The 15,749-nt window shown below is 37.4% G+C and overlaps 1 protein-coding gene across 2 annotated transcripts in view; it reads right to left on the bottom strand.

Moving 5' to 3' along the window:
- LOC145675762 (luciferin 4-monooxygenase-like) overlaps positions 1-15,749 on the bottom strand; it is a 53,707-nt gene that overhangs the window by 21,943 nt on the left and 16,015 nt on the right. For both annotated transcript variants that reach the window (XM_081746418.1, XM_081746419.1), the window contains exons 3-6: positions 13,493-13,669; positions 9,634-9,766; positions 5,255-5,411; positions 145-318 (exon numbers count right to left, since the gene is read on the bottom strand). In XM_081746418.1, the coding sequence (XP_081602544.1) occupies positions 145-318; positions 5,255-5,411; positions 9,634-9,766; positions 13,493-13,669 (641 nt within the window). The remainder of the gene's footprint in view (positions 1-144; positions 319-5,254; positions 5,412-9,633; positions 9,767-13,492; positions 13,670-15,749) is intronic.

Raw genomic sequence — 15,749 nt, 5'->3', positions numbered from 1 at the left:
TTGTTTTGAAGATATTACAGAAAAACTCTAAAATTAGCGGTAGTTTAATTTCGCTGTAGTGAAGACCCTTAAGCATATAGGAGAACAAATGAGATAAGAAAGTGGTATAATTCCATATTCGTATTTAACAAAGCTAATACTTACCACATCAAATCGTTTTACGTGAGGGTACTTGGCCAAAATACTTTTCACTGCTGCTTCGTCAACGGTTGCTCCGCCACTGAACATGTGTTTTATACTGCTCAAATCATATTTCGAGGACAAATCAGTTTTGTTGAGGAAAGTCATGACGTATGGAAACGCTATAAAAATGTCTGGCTGGAAAAAATAAGCAAAACCAATTACGATTTTGTTCACAATAACGGTGATATGTTTACAAGTAGATTCGGCGTGACTATGTATAACGTAATGACAAACGCAAATGTACAGTCCGCGGCAAAAAAAACCTGCAACATGAGCATGTAAGTTTATTGACAAACTACGTCTAACAGCCCAGGGAATCAGCATAACGTCTAAGTGGCACGAATCACTCCAGGAGAAAGGCCGGCGTCCTCCCCTGCACACTTTTTTTGGAGCAAAAAATTTCGTCGTTTAACAATAAACTTACATGCTCATGTTGCAGGTTTCTTGCTGCGGACTGTACAAGATTTCAATTTTTTTTTCTTGACTTAACTGCATTTAATTGGTGTGTGAAATTTAAATTGTATTTTCTACGTTAAACGTCCATTGACGTAACTCTTACGTCAAGACTTTAAACCTCAATACCTCAGCTCCTAATTAGACTAGGAAAATAATTTCGATATCAATGGGTTCCTAAAGGATGAAGCTTTCAGTCGATATATACATATATATATTTTGTATGTGGAGGAACCACAGTGGAGGGGGAAGGTAATCTCTTTGCATCAAGTTTTTTGATGGCCATTTTCCCCTTGGGGATATGTACACTCATAAAAATTGGTATGTGAAGCAATGAAGTAGTCCATTACATAGTAATACCCTGTATGTGTGCTTGTTGTTTGTGAAGGGAAAGGAGGGGACAAAGTTGGGCATTTTTTTTTTTTTTTTTACGTAAATTACATTTATTTTTAGGATATAAGACAAGATATCTTTTCACTGAATTGGTCTAGAACAATTCTTGTTACTGAGACGAAACTTTTTCGCAACAATTTTGATATTCTGTAGCATTAGTTATCACAATTTTCGCATTTAGGTCGCACTTATTTTTTCAAATGTAGTACAAGTTCTTTTTTTTTTTTTTAAATATGGAACTTGCAAATAGTATATTTTTGGTAGTAAGATGTATATCTAATACAAAAATGAGGATATACTTTGATTAGGTGCACATTCTAACTAATGTATTCACTGAAATATAGAAATTAGTGCAACAAATTTAAACACTTCCTCTAACCTTATCCTTAGTTAAAGGATAACATGAAGCAAGACATGGCCAATTTTTCTTTTAAATTTTTCTCCTGTCAGGAAGAATCATATTATACTTGGAAAAGAATCTCTCGGCATCAACACTCGAGACTGGCAACCATATTCAACGTAACGAGCTGACAGCAAAAGACCTGTGGTTAACTTTTAAACTGCTTAACAATAATACAATGTCAACTTCCTTATCCTCACTGTTGAGAACTTCAGTAACCTTACTTTTAAATTTACGGTAAGCAACCAAGAAGAGATCATAAACATTTTCACTACAAAACACAGTCAAGGATTTAAACAACAGTTCTGTTTTTTTTATGTCTACATCTTTATGAAGGAAACAGTTTCTGGACCAAATATCTCGCAGAGCTTTTTTCGTAAATGCAACGTTTTCTTTTAAGTTAAATAATATTGGAAATGGCGCTTTTTAGTTATTGTTAGCAATAATTAATAATTTTCCCACTTTTTTCGTTTTTATTCGCATTTATCGCAAGTAATGCCGAATTTCGCAAATATTCGCGATAATATAAACGTGATTTTTGGCTCTGAAACGAAAAGTTTGAGGTTTCCTGAAACATATACGCATTTTTTTTTAACGTTTCGTACTTATCGGATTATCGAAAAAGTTTCGTCTCTAATGATGTGACATGATACTGTTATAATTAAGAGGATCACCAGGCCGCCAACTCGAAGGTCTGCAACAACCCTTCGAAAATGATATACCGGGTGTTTTACAGGATTTTCTTTCTGAATTTAATCTCTCTTTCTTTGCAGCAATGGCTATCATTCTTTATTATTATTGTCACAAGTGTGTTACCTAAACATTAGCGTTACTTTGTCAGCGTAGAGTGACTATAATTGTTACCAGGGCCCCCCAAAATTCTTTTTTTTTCATATTTTTGGACTTTTTTGTTTCTTCTTCTTTTACGAATATGATGCGAATTGTACAAATGTTACCTCTTTGGAATCTGTGTTCGGTAAGCTTTACAACGATGTATAAAAGCATGACTTTGTGATAATTAAGGAGGTCACCAGGGCCAGGGCCGTGCCGTGGAAAATCAGCGCCCGGGGCGAGAGTATACGACGGCGCCCCATACATATATTCCAAGCAATTTTTTCTATTTTTTCCTTTTTTTCTCCCGAATTTTTCGCCCCCTTATTTCGGCCAGGGCCAACAACGTGTGAATCTATGATTTCGTTCAAATCCGTGGCGAGCGTAGAAAGATTGTCAGTGGATCAGTAGTTGCTCCAGTAGTTGCTTCTAAACATTTGAAAATAAATGTAGTAGCAATTGTAGCCTATGTAACCGATAAGTTAGGTCAATTATTACAATTATGGCTAGAAGCACAAAGGATTTTGTGTTGGTGAACATATATCAAGGTATATATCATAATAATTTGGTATTGAAGCGTAGCTTTACTATCCATATATCTACAGTAGAACTCCTTTAATCCATCACCTTTGGGACTGGGGGTATGGTCGGAACGCAAAAAAGGTCGGATTATCAGAAAATACAAAAGATTTATTGTTGTAACACCTAGATTGAGTTCCTTGGCAATTTTTTGGAATGATTCCCCTTTGTCCGTAGCGCTGCAAATTTTTCATTTAATTAAAGAGGGAGGTGTTTACGTTTCACTCCTGACATGTTGAGAAAACACCGTATTGTAACGAACACAAAAGAACAGTAAAACCAACGAAGAGTAAGCACTAAAATCTGCATAGTACAGTACAGAAAACACGCACAACGAAAGAAACGATTAAAAAAATGACGGATCACTTAAAGCGGACAGCGGTAACAGCAAGTAAATTACAATGCCGCGACGGCAGTAAAAGACAATGGGCCTGATGGTCACCGACGGATCGGGACAAGTTCGGCTCGAGCACGGTCGGATCAACCGGAGTGACGGACGAGCCGAGGGCGAATAAGAGGGGTTCCACTGTACATAATTCTTTCAGAAAGACTAATTATGTGAATACTTTCACGGTTCAATAGATTCAATAACTTAAACTTATGCCTCAATAACAAACCAGTCACAATTAAATTTTGCATTAAATGTGCTTAATTTATACAACGATGTGTTAAATCTATTATTAGAACTTCTCACTTTGAGTGGCCTCCCTCGTAAAACAAAATTAAAGGTATATAATTAAAAGTAAAAGACAGGGGCGGCAATTAAGGAGGCCAAGATATGGCAGTTGATCCCCCCCCCACCTTTTTGAAGTGATCCCTTAACGTATTTACTTTCATTTGGAAATGTAAAGTTTCGTAGGTATTACTTGTTCATAGAGAAAAAGTGCCATATAATATTTGCCGTTGCGTGAGTATGTATTGATTCTTTGTCTTCCCGTCGAGTTACGAAAGCTACAGGCAGTGGCGGTTTTAGCGGGTAGGCACGGGCCTACCCCAAAATTTTGAAAAATTTATAAACACTGAAAGATACAATAGAGAGTAAATACATATTCCATTATTTATATTAGCGATAAATAATTATTTAACAAATAGCATCACTATTGAATAATACTGTAATACTGTAAAAGTAATTTCCTACTGTCATTTATCAAGCAGATGTGTATATGTATCATAAGCGAGGAGCAGGCCTACCCAAAGTTAAAATCCTAAAGCCACCCCTGGATACAGGAACTGCGTTTTAATTGCAATTCAAAGCAATTATTATTGCAATTGTATATTTCTTTAAAATGAAATGAAATCTTTGTTTTACGTCCCATGGTTATGCCGGTGAGGCTAAAGGAGACGGTGATGATGAGTAATGAATGAAATAGTGGAATGAAGAAAGTGGGAGGAAACGGGACAACCCCGAGGAAACCCACGAACACGGTGTTTGTCCACCACAAAGTTCACTTGGCGGGGGCTGGGATCGAATCCGGGACCCCATGCACTAGAAATGAACGCTCTACCACTGAGCCACCGCGGCCCTTACATATTTCTTTAAATGTCGTAGCACATTCTTGTAGTATTTACTGTCTTTCATTTTCTAAGAGTAATAACATACGTACATTTAATGGCATGTGTGGAATTAAAATTGTAAGTTGTTCATTAATACCGAGCACCAATATAACCTACAAAACAAGCCTCATTATTCATTACTATAATTAATCTTAGCCTTTCTATTTATTTGTTTTGCAAATTTGTTATTAAATAATCTGATCACACAATTTTCCAGACATAATTTTAAGATGTTCATGAGCAAGGAATCAAATCTCTTCTTACACTTTCGTTCTTTAAAAGTACCATGGGCTAGTACCTACTTGCGTTGCTCTTGTCAATTTACTTAATAAAATATGAAATACGATATACGATATTTTAACTGAAAAAGATAGTATCCAAAGTTATGCAACTTTTCGTCAAACAAAGTGTTAGAAACAAGCAGGAAAACTAGCATTGATATACAAATATTTAGATCCTGTCTTCCCCCCCACACTTTTATCGTCCAATCGCCGCCACTGGTAGAAGTTATTTCCTTTTGGGGAAGGAAAGGTAAAGTTGTCTAACAAATTTATGAGTCACATCAAGAACCATAGAGAGATCATTTATTCTTATTCAAATAAGGCATGGGCGGAGTTAGGAATTGGTTGCTAGGGGGGCAGACCTTTTGTCTGCTGGGGGGGGGCATGGTTAATGCAAATCAGAATTGAAGGATCTTGTAACTAGCATTTTTCTTTTTTGTCAAAAAGTTGGGGGGGGCAATGCCCCTATGCTCCCAATAGCTCCGCCCATGAAATAAGGTAAAAATTAATTGTAAGAAGTAAAACAAAAAGGTACGGTAATAAAATTTTAGCGAATATCAATACGAAATAAATTATTTACCTTATATTTATCGATATATTCCAAAATCTTTTCCTCGTTGTAAACAGGAACTGTATACATCTTTTTACCAACCATTAAATTGCTTAAAGTCGTAAACAATCCTCCAATGTGAAAATTTGAAAGTGTAGTCATTGAGTCTCCTTCAGGATACCAAAATCTGTAATAAATTACGTTGTTAGTATTAATTATTTTCTTGCGATTAAGTAATGAAATTGGGTCCCTTGCTAGTCCGAAATATTTACAAATAGCCTTAATGTATGAGAAAGAGCATATAGTTATTATCTTACAAGTAAACCTTACGTTTGGGTGAATCGAGTTGCTGACTGAGACACATATGAGAAAGTAGTACTAAATGTGGTCAGTATTTCAGTGAAGTTTTAGGTGCGAAGCTCCAGGGGTTTAGGAGATACAGTTACCAGAACATCACATGGAAGTATAGAATAGTCTTCATACAGTTGGAGGTAAAAGCTCTGTAAGACCTCTTGTAACGACAAAAGGTGAATAACAAATATATGGGTACGTATTAGAACTAGGGGGAAGTCATATAGTAAGGGTATACCTGACGGCGGCCATCTTGAAATCCGCCATTTTGAATTAAGATTAAGTTTTTAAAATAGGAATAGGGTTATGTGATACATGATTTAAGGCGCAAATTTAATCAGAAGAACAATGGTGACGTTAATTTTGATTTACGCGCAATTGGTAAAAAGTTAAAGGGAAATTAAATATTGTTGCTGCATATGTATTAGTCCTTTACCCCACCTTGTAAATTTTGTGTTAATGATAATAATTAAATAAAAAGCAGATGGATAAATATTAGGTCTATGGTAAGAGTTGCCTTGATGTCGGCCATGTTCAAATCCGCCATTTTGAATCAGACGAAAGTTTTAAACAAAACGCATAACAGTGACACCTTATTAACAGCATATTTTACCATAACTCCAACGCTATAACCATTTTTGCTTTATCATTAACCAGCACAAAACTAATGGATCGCTACTTACGACTACTGCTTTGACGGAATTGTTAACGACAAATGTGTCAAGTGTAACTCGATTGCCTTTGACAGGTGTGCTCACTGTGAGCAGAGCATTTGTGCAAGTCATGCACTCTTTTCTGAACTACATATTGATTGTACTAATTGAGGACTTTTCTGGAAGAAAGACCCAAGTTCAATTATGACTCAATTCCACTTTGGTCATTTTTCCTTAAATTAGCAACTTGTTTATGCGATAACAAATGCTGGTTAATGATAAAGCAAAAATGGTTATACCGTTGGATTTATGGTAAAATTTGCTATTAATAAGGTGTCACTGTTATGCGTTTTGTTTAAAACTTGATACAAAACTGTTTTGTCTGATTCAAAATGGCGGATTTGAACATGGCCGACATCAAGGCATCTCTTACCATAGACCTAATATTTATCCATCTGCTTTTTATTTAATTATTATCATTAACACAAAATTTACAAGGTGGGGTAAAGGACTAATACATATGCAGCAACAATATTTAATTTCCCTTTAACTTTTTACCAATTGCGCGTAAATCAAAATTAACGTCACCATTGCTCTTCTGATTAAATTTGCGCCTTAAATCATGTATCACATGACCCTATTCCTATTTTAAAAACTTAATCTTAATTCAAAATGGCGGATTTCAAGATGGCCGCCGTCAGGTATACCCTTACTATATGACTTCCCCCTAGTTCTAATATGTACCCATATATTTGTTATTCACCTTTTGTCGTTACATGAGGGCTTACAGAGCTTTTACCTCCAACTGTATGAAGACTATTCTGTACTTCCATGTGATGTTCTGGTAGCTGTATCTCCTAAACCCCTGGAGCTTCGCACCTAAAACTTCACTGAAATACTGACCACATTTAGTACTACTTTCTCATGTGTGTCTCAGTCAGCAACTCGATTCACCCAAACGTAAGGTTTACTTGTTAGGTTAAAAAATATTAAAAGGGTGAGAAACTTAAAAATGCTAAATTAAGGGTTAACATCTATGGAAACCTCAGGAAAGGTCTCTACACTGAGAAAAAAAAAATTGTAGGTGGCGTACTTAAGAAGGTAGGTTGCAGGATTAATTCCTGTAGTTTTTGAACTTAACGTACAGCAAACGTATAACTGAGAAAGCATGTTTTATAGTACTTTCTATATAAGTGTTCCATCTGTACGTACTTTCCGTATGAAACAATATAGGCGATCAGGATCTCACATACAAATGGACGTATATAACATATAGCTGACAAAGGTAACATACATATATATATGTGATATAAGGAAGACGGTTAGATATCAGACATCCTGGAACGGCATGATGTAATATCTACGGGCAGTGCCTATGTAGCATACAGATAACGTATGCTCCATACTGATTTCTGCAGTAAGCAGGAGGGTTCCGTATATTTGTACAATTTACTGCTGTCCGGAGAACGGCTTTTTCTCAGTGTACTAAAAGTTAATTTACACAGGACCTGTTCTTGTTCAACATACTGGATTTCCGATTAGGTTTAGGAATTAGATTTCTGGGCTTTCGGTATTTATGGCCATGTGAGCCCCTCACACAATGCCGAATTTTCGTATAAGCTAAACAAGCTATAGCTTAGGGCCCCATTCTCTTGGAGACCCCCAAATATTTAAAGCAAAAAACGGGATGTACGAGTACATTTTCGAAAACAAGATAAAGAAAATAAATAAAAATCTACATACAACAACAGTGTGCTTCTGTGATATAAGTAATGGGGCCTCTCCTGCTAACCTGTTCCCTAAAATATCAATTGACAAAGGACAGTTGGACATATAAAAGACCTGATAGCGTAGGGCCTCATCCAAGGATGTTATAAAATAGAGGATCTACCCATACAACAAAATCGTGAAGCCATACGTCACAGCTTCGCCACACCTACTCTGTCCATTGCGCGCCACTAAGATCGCAATGTTTCGAGCCAACAATTATGGTGGAAGCGAGAGTAGCCAATCAGACGTGCCGGTTTAGACGATGCTCGGTTGTTTTTCGGTTTCATTGAGTTCATATGATGAAGATACGTAATGGGCAGATCCTCTATTTTATAACATCCTTGGCCTCATCAAACCTAAATCCGGCTCTGCCCCCACTCACATCAGGGATGATTGATTTCCTTCGGCGCCCACATTGTCCGGGGTATTGGGGAAGGAAAGAAGCGGCCTGGCCCGGCATTTGCATGGCGTGAACGCCGAAAAACAAACAAAAACAAATCAGTAACGATATCTGGCCTGGAGATGGTGTTTATATCTTTCCGATTGAGTGTCTTCACCGGGAATCGAACCTGGGACCCTTGCACTAAAGGCGAGAGCTTTAGGGCTACGTTACGTGAAACCACTGGATTTACATTGTACAGTACAGTGACAATGCGCAGAAAAGCGCAGATATATAACACATAACCCATCGTATTTATTGATCTGAATAGATGATTGCTTTCAAAAGTACTCACAATACTAAAAAATATGTCGGTGTTGTCTCCAGAGCAGATATACAATCGGGGGGGTGGGGAGGGGGGAAGGAATCGTACTTCTGTTCTAAAATAATAATTTATTAGGTTTTTTTTTTCAAATTCTTTCAGTTTCCTTCAAAGTACTCTCCATTACATGCGATGCACTTTTCCAACCAGTATTATTTCCCACTGTTTGAAGCACCTCTGAAACTTTTAAACTTTGATGCCATTTAGTCCCTTCTGCGAAGCTCTTTTCATAGTCTCTACATTATCAAAAGCGTTTCCCTTTTAGATATATATATTTTTTAATGCTTGGGAACAGATTTTTGGGACTATGGTTGTACCTTCATGATGATGCCCTGTTGAGATTTTGATCCTAGTAGGGGCCTTTGTCCACCTGGAGGCTTGGGGCTATAGCCACCCTAAGCCCCCCCTTAATCCGGCCCTGCTATATCTGAACATTATGTCTATAGACATTATCTCTCCGTAGAGTATAACATCGCCACTAAACAATTGTCTTCAGAAAATTACCATTAATTTGAAACCTTTTCACCATTCCCTCACAAAATTTAGCACGATCTTCTTTGTCAGTGTCACCCAAAGTTCGCAAGAATTCAAGTTTGTATCAGGCCGGTAACCAGCCCAAAAATGTAGGGGGGCGGTAGAAGTTAGGGGGGGGGACGATCGAACCATATCATATTTCATCATCATATTATAGTTTATTTGCAAGCCTACTGTGAACATTTTAGAGGGGGCCGCCCCCTAGACCCCCTTTGGATACAGGCCTGGTTTGTATAGCTTAAATCTCAGAAGCTTATGCGATACTTTTCATACCATAGGTTTAGGAATATTCAATTCTAACTAATGATAAGCAATCGAATATCAATAAAATGGTACCTACCGCACGGAGTTTAATGAACTAACCACAGTGTAATGAGTATACATTGCTCCCTTTGGAAGTCCCGTGCTACCACTTGTAGTAGGAATCATAATAACGTCTTCTTTGGGATTTACGTCTACATTCTCGGGAAATGCTGAAGGAAAATGGAAATAAAAAATAATTATCAACTATATTCCCTTTGCTCCTCAACATTAACATGTTTCAACTTGAACTAAATAACCAATTGCCTAGACTAGAAAATTATCACATATGAATATTTCAGATCGTAACAACGAGGTCATATTAATTTTAATGGATACCTATATAAAAATAAGAAGACAATCTAAGGAAAAAATACAGGATATCTCACGAAGGAGAGAAATAGAGAAAATAAGTTCTAAGTTTTACGTCGATTATGCCAGCTAGGCTAAAGGAGAAGAGAAATAGAGGAAACAAGTTTTAAGTTTTACGTCGATTATGCCAGCTAGACTAAAGGAGAAGAGAAATAGAGGAAACAAGTTTTAAGTTTTACGTCGATTATGCCAGCTAGGCTAAAGGAGGATAGAAATAGAGGAAACAAGTTTAAAGTTTTACGTCGATTATGCCACTAGGCTAAAGGAGAAGAGAAATAGAGGAAACAAGTTTTAAGTTTTACGTCGATTATGCCAGCTAGGCTAAAGGAGGAGAGAAATAGAGAAAACAAGTTTTAAGTTTTACGTCGATTATGCCAGCTAGGCTAAAGGAGAAGAGAAATAGAGAAAACAAGATTTAAGTTTTACGTCGATTATGCCAGCTAGGCTAAAGGAGGAGAGAAATGGAGGAAACAAGTTTTAAGTTTTACGTCGATTATGCCAGCTGGGCTAAAGGAGAAGAGAAATAGAGAAAACAAGATTTAAGTTTTACATCGATTATGCCAGCTAGGCTAAAGGAGGAGAGAAATGGAGGAAACAAGTTTTAAGTTTTACGTCGATTATGCCAGCTGGGCTAAAGGAGAAGAGAAATAGAGAAAACAAGTTTTAAGCTTTACATCGATTATGCCAGCTAGGCTAAAGGAGGAGAGAAATAGAGGAAACAAGTTTTAAGCTTTACGTCGATTATGCCAGCTAGGCTAAACGAGAAGAGAAATAGAGATTAACAATGGTAATCCAAGATCAGGGGCACCCGAAGAAAATTTTCCAATGGGGATCATCGCCATGTTTGCTATATTACATCTGGTACTTAATATACGTGGTTTGCTATATTACGTATACATTATCGTAAACCAGGGGGCGAGGCGCCAGCCCCCCTTCGGGCGCCCATGTCCAAGATCTATGTAAAATGCCATTTTGAATCAATCACAAATTATAGGCTTACTTTTGGGAACTTGTACATTAGTGGTTCCTAATTACTTCAAATTAGCGAAATTCATTTACACTTTTAAGGCAAGATATTAACAGAATGTTGACGAGCATTCAATGTTGTAAATAGAACATAACGAAACAGTATAGAAATTCTATTTAAAGCAACTGCATTAAAGAAATTGAAAGGAGCCCGGGCCAGGAAGCAAAGTTATGAATCGAAAGTGACAGAGATTGATGGAGAATGAAAGAAGGAAAAGTCTTACTTCAAGAAATTATCGTATACACTATTAGGAAAGTGAAACGGAGAGAAGAAGATGGGGTTACTTTAAGGAAACTAAAAGTAAAAAAATGAAATCTTTAAGTTTTACGTCCCACGTTTATGCCGGTTAGGCTAAAGCAGACGGTGATGATGATAGATGAGTGAAATGGTGGAATGAAAAAAATGGAAGGAAATGGGAGAACCCCGAGAAAACCCACGAACACGGTGTTTGTCCACCACTAGGTCCACACGGCGCGAGCTGGGATCGAACCAGGGAAGAATGACAGCAGTGGCGTAGAAGCTGCCCCCGCAACCCCCGCAGTGCGGGGGGGCCCGAGCTATAGGGGGCCCCGAAGTCTTGCGATGAATAAAGATTTAAAGAAGTAGAACTTCAACCTTACTTCTGTCGGCTTTACAACTAGGGCCCCTTCTCTATACTTTGCAGGGGGGCCAGCAAAAGTGTGCTACGCCACTGAATGACAGTGAAGTCAGGGAAGTCAGGGAAGTCAGTGAAGAAGGACAAACTTGTTATAATAGTTGTACAACGCTGGGTGATTCTGTGTATATTAGTTATCAAAATCAAAGCGTTAATTGTGAAGCAAGTGTATTACTTACAGAAGTGTTTCATATAGTATTGAAACCAACATATAAGTGCTTTTAATATGGGTGAATTTAATCGCAAGGCATAAATTCCAGCGGTAATCTTTTCCTGTCAACACTACTGAATCATGCCTAGAAGGATGATGGCAACTAGTTGGCTTAACCAGTTTCGCAATTTGTCGAAGTTTCTGGGAAGAGAAGAACAAAACACGTGTTCTTTAATGTACTTACACATAGAGAACCGATCCATGGAATGGTACTACTACCACCAATTCACGTCTGCACTTTGCGATTGAAGGAGTTACTAAATTCAAGATGAATTTATGGAAGTGCCTTAGGTTTGCTGGAAAATGAAGTTTGCACCCACATCTTGACGCAAATAGGGCATTAGATAGTTCTCAAGCATGCCCAGGCATAATGATAGTGGGCTCAGCAAGAAGAAGATAGGGGCTGCAAACATTGTTCAACCTTAAGGCACAAAGCATATTTACCTTTGGTGAGTTCTGCATATTTACAATCATCTGATGCGAATTCTGATCACCCTAGGCTATATCCGCACATTATGTCTACAGACACTATCGCTCTGTAGAGTATGACTCGTCACTAAACAAATCTGTTCAAAAAAAAAAAAAATATATATATATATATTATTATTATTAATCTGTTCGCCATTTCCTCACAAAATTTAGCAGGATCTTCTCTCTCACTGTCACTCAAAGCTTGCAAACGTTGAAGTTTGTATGGTTTAAATCTCAGAGGCTTATGCGACACCTTCCATACCATATTGTAAGGATCCCCTCATCATGACAAAAGCACATGTCAACATAACACGTGCTATTGATTGTAAACAGCGTAGCAGAAGAGAAGACGACACGAAAGACCCCGAGGAACACCGAAAGAAGACGGAAGGACCCGAAGAGGACAGATAAAAGCCCGGCCACCGAGGGACCAAGCATCAGTCGACCAACTGATCGTAACCTATCCTAAACCCTGGTGGCTGCTATGAATCTAAGGGGTTATCCTAACTACAACTAATCCCTGGAGGCTGCTATGAAGCTAAGGGGATCATCTTAAATACCATACCTCGTGAGGGCTGCTATGAGCGGAGGTTACCTAGAACCAAATCCTTGAAAATTCCGGAGGCTGCTATGAAGCCAAGGGGTGACCCGTACGGAACGCTATAACCTGTATACCTAGGTCATTAAAGAGACGCTTTATTGTTAGAACTTTTTGTAAACACAAAAGAGTCAATTTTATAATACAATTGGTGAAGGGAAAAATCTCGGTCCATTATTGACTCTACCAAAGTCATTACATGGTGGAGGCGCCCGGGTCCGATCAGCGTTTCGAATTCGCAGAATTGGCAACACAGCAAATACGCCAAAATTCCCGTTTTGCCTACGACGGGTGTTTGATTCATAGAAGTGGTGTATGAAACCCTGGATCGATTTCAACTCGCGCTAAGTAGCGCTTTATAGTGGACAAACTCTGTGTGCGTGGGTTTTCTCGGGGTTCTCGCTTTTTTCCCATGTTCTTCCCACTCTCATTATCACCGCCTCCTTTGGTCTATAAGGCATAACCTTGGGACATAGAATTGGAAGATTTCGCTCGTCATGATGTCCAATTGGCAACAGATAATAATTTATTTTTCTTCTTCGTATCAAATGAATAAGGGAGGTACCTGATCCGTCATCTTTGAGTAGCTCTTCGAGCGATGTGGCTCCTTCAACGTTCCCAATGGAGAAAAGTTGTACCTTCCAAGGAAGTCTTTTTACTACAGCTTTCACATGGGATGCCGTGTCCTCGTCACATAATACAAACTTAGTGTCCGATTCTTTCATTAGTTCGTACTGCTCATCTGTAAATATAAAACATACAAGACTTAACTTGTTGGATAAGCAAAATCTGAGAGAAATATACGTTTCAAAGTAACTGACTTCACTGATAAGGGAACATCTTATTTTAATAGTAGCGTTGACCAATCAAACAATGTGCAATCGATAGAGGAGTGAAGAAAAGTGAGAAATCCAAAGTTTTACGGGCCAACACCCAGAAACAGAGGAGATACAGAGGAAAGAAGGATCTAGAATCATGTGAAGATAGCAATGCAAAAGATACACTGACACAGAAAGAACTTCAAAATGATTAAAGTAATTAAAATGGCATTTACACAACAGCATAGTAAGCAAACATTGTGCCCACATACATGCTCAATAACATCATAGGTAATGCAATGTTGCCAACTGAGCATAAATTTTTTTAGTTTTGTTAAATGGCACGGAGCACAAATTATAACATCCAGAAATCTAATTATGATTAGAACCATACCTGTGAAGTCGTGATGTACAGTGTTGCCAACGTTTAAAGATAGTCCTATATGAATTCCTATATGCAGTTTTGTGTGTTGTGTTTGATACTATTCTGATTTCCCACTTGGGCAAAACTGCTTCGACACTGTGCTTCGTCCCTTATTTTCGTACTGCAGTGATTATATTCTTGTTTGTGGCCTCATATTTTGGTTTTAACTAGATCCAATCGTGTACTGTATGTACTCTTCTACATCCAAGATTCATATAGGCCTATCGTCAAACGTTGGCATAGATTTGCTAGGCGTTATAATTTGTGTTTCGTGCCATTTAACAAAATTTTATTTTGTGCTCAGTTGGCAACACTCCATTTCATATTATGTTATTGAGCATATCTGTGGGTACAATGTTTGCTTACTATGCTGTTGTGTAAATGTCATTTTGATTACTTTAATCATTTAGAAGTTCCTTCTGTATCAGTGTATCTTTTGCATTGCTATCTTCACATGATACTAGATCCTTCTTTCCTCTGTATGTCCTTTGTTTCTGGGTGTTGGACCGTAAAACTTTGGATTTCACACTTTTCTTCACTCCTCTATCGATTGCGCATTGTTTGATTGGGCAATGCTACTATCAATATAAGATGTTCCCTTGTGAGTAAAACAATGGCTTAAATGCAGTTACTAACATTAAATGATGTGTTTCCAAGTATTAAATTATATAAAGAGTTAAATTTTATTTTTATAAGTGGAAGTCTACACACAATACTGGCTAAGTTTATAGAGGGCGTCTCAAAACTCCCTTGACGTAGGGTAACTCTGATATTATCAGAGTAAGAACAAAATGTAAGAGAGGAAATCTTCTCCAAATATGATGTTTTCAATCTAAAGTGAAGGAATTTTTAAAATCGGACGAGCCGTTTGAGCTGTACACTCTTTATGCACCCAATGTTAAATGAAAATGCAACGTTGCCATTTAACTGGACCCACAACATAAGTAAATGAATTTACTCTCTTTTACACTAACATGTCGATGGCCAGGCCTCATTTAAAAAAAATACCCCCATTCACCATACTCTTACGAAATTTATTCACTTCCCGGTAAATGGAAACGTTGCGTTTTCATTTAACATTGGGCACATAAAGAGTATACAGTCCAAACGGCTCGTTCAATAAAAAAAAAAAAAAAAAAACACCTTCACTTTAGATTGAAAATATAATATTTGAAGACGATTTCCCCTCTTACATTTGTTGTAGCTCTGATAATAACAGAATAACCCTATTTCAGGGGACTTCTGAGAAACCCCATATAATTTACAGTTTATATTTCACAACGAAAACTGAAGACATCTGGGCATTAAATCAAATGAAGCCAATGACGGGTATGAAATTTGTAGTTTACATCACACAGTTACAACGATATTGTATATCTGATCTATAAATTACTTCCATTTCTAATTGTAGCTATTTTGGGCAACGGTGCTTAAAAATGCACAATCTGTTGTGAAGAAGAAGAAGAAGAAAAATGTAGAATATAGGTTGATATCAAGGATGTTATAAATAGAGGATCTTCCCATATGTATCTTCATCCTGTTAAATTGATGAAGCAAAAAAAAAAAAAAAAAAAAAAAAG

This window comes from Thermobia domestica, chromosome 18, assembly GCF_964235325.1.
Source record: "Thermobia domestica chromosome 18, izTheDome1.hap1.1, whole genome shotgun sequence".
NCBI lineage: Eukaryota > Metazoa > Arthropoda > Insecta > Zygentoma > Lepismatidae > Thermobia > Thermobia domestica.
The sequence above is the reverse complement of the archived record's forward strand: the minus strand, read 5'-3'. Positions and strand labels throughout refer to the sequence as shown.